The sequence below is a fragment of the Fringilla coelebs genome, assembly GCF_963513975.1.
Source record: "Fringilla coelebs genome assembly, chromosome: Z".
In the NCBI taxonomy this organism is placed as follows: Eukaryota; Metazoa; Chordata; class Aves; order Passeriformes; family Fringillidae; genus Fringilla; species Fringilla coelebs.
In genome coordinates, this window is record NC_140031.1 from 77,173,169 (window position 1) to 77,178,303 (window position 5,135).

The window sequence follows — 5,135 nt, forward strand, 5'->3', positions numbered from 1 at the left end:
ATCATCCCGTGAGCCTGGCAGTGACGTTTCACTTTCTGGGTAAGACTGGGTGGCAGTTCCTTGAACTGGAAAGCAGGGAGTTGGTCTGAGCAGTTGATCATGTGCAGATCAGTTAACAACTGACCTTGGAAAAGCCACACTGGCACTTAACCAGTCTGCCCAGCACGGTGGTTTAAGAGGAAGCCTGCATTTGCTGATCCTGAGGACAGGCCACGTGTGGCTCTGAGCAGGGCTCTGGGAGCAGGCAGCAGCGCTGGGCTCACGGCGAGGACGGCAGCAGGGGCAACTGGAAGCTCTGCTCCTCCCTTATCAGCCCAGCCCCAGCGTGTCCCTGGCTCTTATCAGCCCTGGCAGAGCCGGCTCCTGATGCGTTGAGCCCCTGAAGTCCCGTCACAGGGTGCTGCACTGGCCGCATTGCCTCCAGCTTGCACTTAAAGAGGGGCTGAGGAGCACCTTGTGACACATGGGGACAAGGCAGGGCAGGGGTGACAGACCGTGAAGGGAGGCGATGCTGGACCTCATCATCCTCACCCTTCATTACTTCATCTGCTTTCTCATCTCCATTGCAATCTGGTGGGGACCGAAGGTACAGTGAACCCCCTGAGCCCCCTCCTCCCCCCATCCATGGCTCCCCTTTCTGTGTTTATAAAGACCTGGTTTAGCTTTATTTTTCTGAGGAAGCAAGGTTGTATTGGGAATTTGGGAAGAACTGGAACACAGTAGCTTATTGTAAGTAAATTTAAAGGGAAGGTTGCTTTGATAAAACTGCTTATATTCTCTCTTGTGGAAGGGAGAATCTGTTATATGTTTGAAATACGTAAGAGGAGGGAAGGAAAGACAGGAAAATTTGCTAGAAATGTCAGGTTGAATACAGCTTCTCAATAAAAAATGTTTTCTTTCCTTTGCAGAATAATATTTTATTAACTTTATTCACTTTATATTTCTAGCCATAATATTATGTAAAATTATTGGATTTACATGTAAATGTTACCTGCTGCATACCTGAACTGTATTTTACATTTGCCATCCTTATATTTGTTTGCATGCGGGTTTTGAGAGGTGAAAGTGCTTTAAGTGCAGAGTAAACGAATGGTGATTGAGAGTTTATCTTGCCTGAGCCTCAGGTATCTGGTTTCCAGCAGCTGGCTTTCCTTGTCCTGTCAATTCTGTTAGTGAAGACACTAACCTGAACATTGTCACCAAGCTCTTGCACTCTTCTACCTCTTCATGTTGATAGTCCTTCTCTGAAACCTTTTCTCCCTCTCCTCACATGAAACCCAAATGTGAATTTGGAATGAAAAGTGACCTTTTCGTTTATTTGTCCATGCATTTTAAGGATGGGGACTCACACAGCTCAAGCACAGGAGGAGCTGAAACGGAGCCAGATGGTCTTATATTCATTGGCAAAGAAGATGACATAAAGAAGTCCCAAAGAATAACAGCCAAAATCGATGGCAGGGAAATTGTTGTTTTCTACCATGAGGGGAAATTTCATGCTCTGGATTCTCGCTGCTACCGTAAGATACTTGCCTGTGTGATCTCAGTGTTGTTAGAATTAAGCACAAAATCTGCTGCATAAATTAATATGGTATTCTGCCATGTTTCAGATGAAGGAGGCCCTTTATGTCGTGGAGAAATAGAGGTATGTAAGCAAAGTAAAAACAGTGCAGAGGCATAGAGTCGTGTGAAAACTCTAATGGATTTTTGTAATGCCTTTATCTGAACATTATATAGAGAAACCTCAGACAGCCTTACAACCAAACAAACCTTTTGTCCTAGCAGATGACTTGCTACCTTTTCTTCTTCTTCTTCTTCCTGCAGGATATCGATGGACAAGCATGTATTGTTTGTCCTTGGCATAAGTTTAAAATTACCTTGGAAACAGGAGAAGGATTGTACGAAGGAATAAATCCTCAGGAGCCATCACCAACACCAAAGTGGCAATCAATGGGAGCCAAACAAAGGATTCATAAGGTCACAATAGACAATGGAAATGTTTATGTGAGCCCTCCAGATTTTTCTGTGAGCTTTGACTCTGATTATTATGCAGAAAAGTACAAAATTGGTGGTGAATTAGCTATGGGAAAACAAAGCCACTCAGAAGCCACAGAGTAGGTCATGGGCAGACAGCAGAATCCTGGGGAATGCACAAATGAAGAATTTGTGTTGGGAAATAAAAATGTACTGTGCCATGAAGATTGTCTGCAAATTAAATTCTAAGATTGTTATGTTAAAGCATTGAAATACATAGATATGAGTAGGATAAGAAGCCCTGCATTGTCAGAAATGTGACTGATTTTGGGCTGAGTGGTTTTTTGCACTTGTTTTTCAAAAAAGACTTAATTACAGCATAGTGCCTCACAATATTTGATATTTTGCTAGAATTATTTTAATTTTTAAGAGGGGATATAGTGTACTACGGCTTATAAAACTTACTACATAATTAAAGGAAGATAGTCAGGTGTAAAGGTTATCTTTATATACTTAACAGTTTCTACTTCTAATGCCTGTGGTAAAAATCACATGGAAATTTTTAACTTTTGAGATATTTGTGTGATCTCTGGCTATTTATTAAATGCCACAAACGGAAGCACAGAATTTCAGAATATTTTAGTGCACTCTTTTATGCCTATTTGTGCATTACTACCTTGAGTATATGGATGTATTTCTTTTCCTCCTTCTCACTGAATTCCTCTTGTTAGTTCATCGAATAATGCAGCAAGGATTTATTATGTATAGCTTGTTCTTCCTGGTTCTGTTGGTTAAAGAGGGAGCTGTTTGGTGTGATATGTGAATTAATGGCCCTTGTTTGCTTGTTTTTCTTTATTGTAACCACATTTTTCTACATTCATTTGAAAAAAAAAAGTGCTTTCTGTGTGGAGGCAAAACCTGTGTTTTTCTCTGTGTGTTTGCTGTCTAATATCAGATCTGCCCCAAAAACCCCTTCCAAGGAAGTTTCTCTCTGAGCTCTGCTGCACTCCAGGATGTGGTGGGTTCTACTGTTCAGCCTGTGGAGTACAGAGACAGAACACAGAGCACCACAGAATCATTGAGGCTGGGAAACACCTAAAAAACATCAAATCCAAGCATTAAATCAGCACTGCCAAGCCCACCACGAAACCCTGTCCCCAAATGCCATTGACACTCCTTTTAAATACACCATCCTGCATGGCTACATGTCTTCAGTGTGGGGCGTTTTTGGTGTGATTTGTTGTTTTTCTGCAAAGTTCATTCACAGCCAGGTTCAGTTTGAAATGCCTGCTCCTCATGCCTAAGCTCCCCTTGTGTTTGCAGCCGGCTGTCTTGCTTTTAATGCATGTCTCGGGTAACTAGGCCTGTGTCAGCACTGTTGTTGGTAGAAATGTGTTCAGAAGGAGTGAGGCAGAGGGAAGAGTCAAAGGAAAATTTGTACTGCATTGATCGCAGCAAATAAAGCAAAGTACACAATCAATTAATTTCACTACAGCTAAAATGAGAGGAAATCACCCCTGGTCCTGCCTCCTTAACATGGTTTTTGCAGTTGACAGGGAAAAGTGTTACCTTGGAAATGCTGTTGAGCTGACCTACCCCAGGTCTGCATTTTATACGAACTACAGCACAGAAATGCTTTGCTTGTCATCCTCCTCTTCCTCCTCCTCCTCTTCCTCTCCCTGTCCACTCATCCAGCCAGTGCCGATGATCAGATACCAGCGTCTGCCTTCTGTCCTGTGGATCATGTCCTGATTATCTGCTAGAAAATGCTGTTCTGTACTGACCAGTTCTGTGATTTGTTGGGGTTTTTTTTGTTACAATTTATTTGCTTTTAAATGAATATATCAACTTTTCCCCATGAAGCCACCAGGTAAATGGCAGGAAGGTGGAGCAGGTACCCTCCTGCCATCTACCCCAGCTGGTGCCCCAAGGGCTTGGGTGGTGTCAGAGGGATGGAGAATTGCTGCTCCTCCCTCCCTCCTCACCCAGCTACCTGTGCCTGAGATTAAACTTGACCACAGGCATTGTGTCCTAGTAAAAGACATGGATCATATAAAGGAGAGTATTGCAAGAACCTCAGATACACCTGCATTAACTCATGTGATTGCTGAGATGGTATTTTTATTGACTTTTCTTGAAGCAGTGCATTACCAGAAATTCACTCTTTAAATTAATAAAGATGCAGTTCAGTTTAAGAAAGCACTGACTCCGAGCAATATGCTGTTATCTGTGTGATGTTTAGAAGAATGATGGAATTAGGAAGTTTTATTTGAAAGCTTCATGGGCATGTTCATACTAGTGGAAGAGTGCTCAGGATTCTGCAGAATTTCATTTACTGGCTAAAATTCAGAAAAGTGTTTAATGATAGGCTTACGCTTAATCATATTGAATAAATGCAACTGCATGTCCATGCATGTATTTCCAGGCATAGGTAAATTCTTTTTCTTAAGGACTTCTCATGCATAAGAGCTATCTGCAAGAGTTCGTGGTTATTTTGCCTCTTTTTTTCCTTAACTGTTCTTTCCCAGGAAGTTTGCCCATTAGATTTCCTTCCCCTCGATTTTCCTGTTGATGATCACAGAAGGAGCAGAAAATTATTAACTTAGGCAGCAGTGAACAGAGCAGGGAAGGTTGGTGGGCTGTCAGTTTTTATTTTATTTTACCCTTTCACCTTTTCGCTTTTCTATTTTTTCTATTTTTTTCTTTTTTCTTTTTTCTTATTTTTTCTTACTTTTCTCTCTCTTGTTTAATTTTTGACAGCAAAGAACAAAGCTTCTCTTTCAACATATTGAAGTCGCTGCCTTTAAAAAAAATGCATGCGCTGTTCTGAGCTTTGAAGTGCTAGGCTGTGCACCTAATTTGAAAATAATTTAAATATTTAATGTCCTAGGGTTGAACATTCTGGGTCTCTTATCTTTCCAGCCCTTTCTAGGTTCCTAGTTGTAGTGCTACGAGTGCATGGAGACAGGGGAAGCAGAGGGAGGGAGATGAGGGGTGGTTAAGCTGAGGCAATGATGCTGAGGTGGCATTTAAGGCACAGTGAAGAGGCAGAAGGAATGAGGAGCTGGGGGCAGGAGGTCAGTGAGTCAGTGGCTGGGTAATTACTGCCTCCTGGAGAGGTGTGTTAGTGACAGCAACCAACCATTCCAGAAGAGTGTTTTGTT

General features: G+C 42.0%; 1 protein-coding gene across 1 annotated transcript; it reads left to right on the top strand.

Moving 5' to 3' along the window:
• Positions 1–436: 436 nt before the first annotated feature.
• On the top strand, positions 437–3,152 carry RFESD (Rieske Fe-S domain containing). The gene is made up of 4 exons (XM_084225139.1): positions 437–586; positions 1,337–1,517; positions 1,608–1,642; positions 1,822–3,152. The coding sequence occupies exons 1-4, from the start codon at positions 509–511 to the stop codon at positions 2,113–2,115; spliced, it is 588 nt and encodes a 195-aa protein (XP_084081265.1). The 5' UTR covers positions 437–508; the 3' UTR covers positions 2,116–3,152.
• Positions 3,153–5,135: the final 1,983 nt, after the last annotated feature.

Excerpts from the sequence above, each read along its gene's own strand:
- RFESD (XM_084225139.1), top strand. The coding sequence starts at position 509 with ATGCTGGACCTCATCATCCTCACCCTTCATTACTTCATCTGCTTTCTC. Across the intron at positions 1,518-1,607 it reads TCTGGATTCTCGCTGCTACC|ATGAAGGAGGCCCTTTATGT; the intron begins GTAAGATACTTG and ends GCCATGTTTCAG. Across the intron at positions 1,643-1,821 it reads TATGTCGTGGAGAAATAGAG|GATATCGATGGACAAGCATG; the intron begins GTATGTAAGCAA and ends TTCTTCCTGCAG.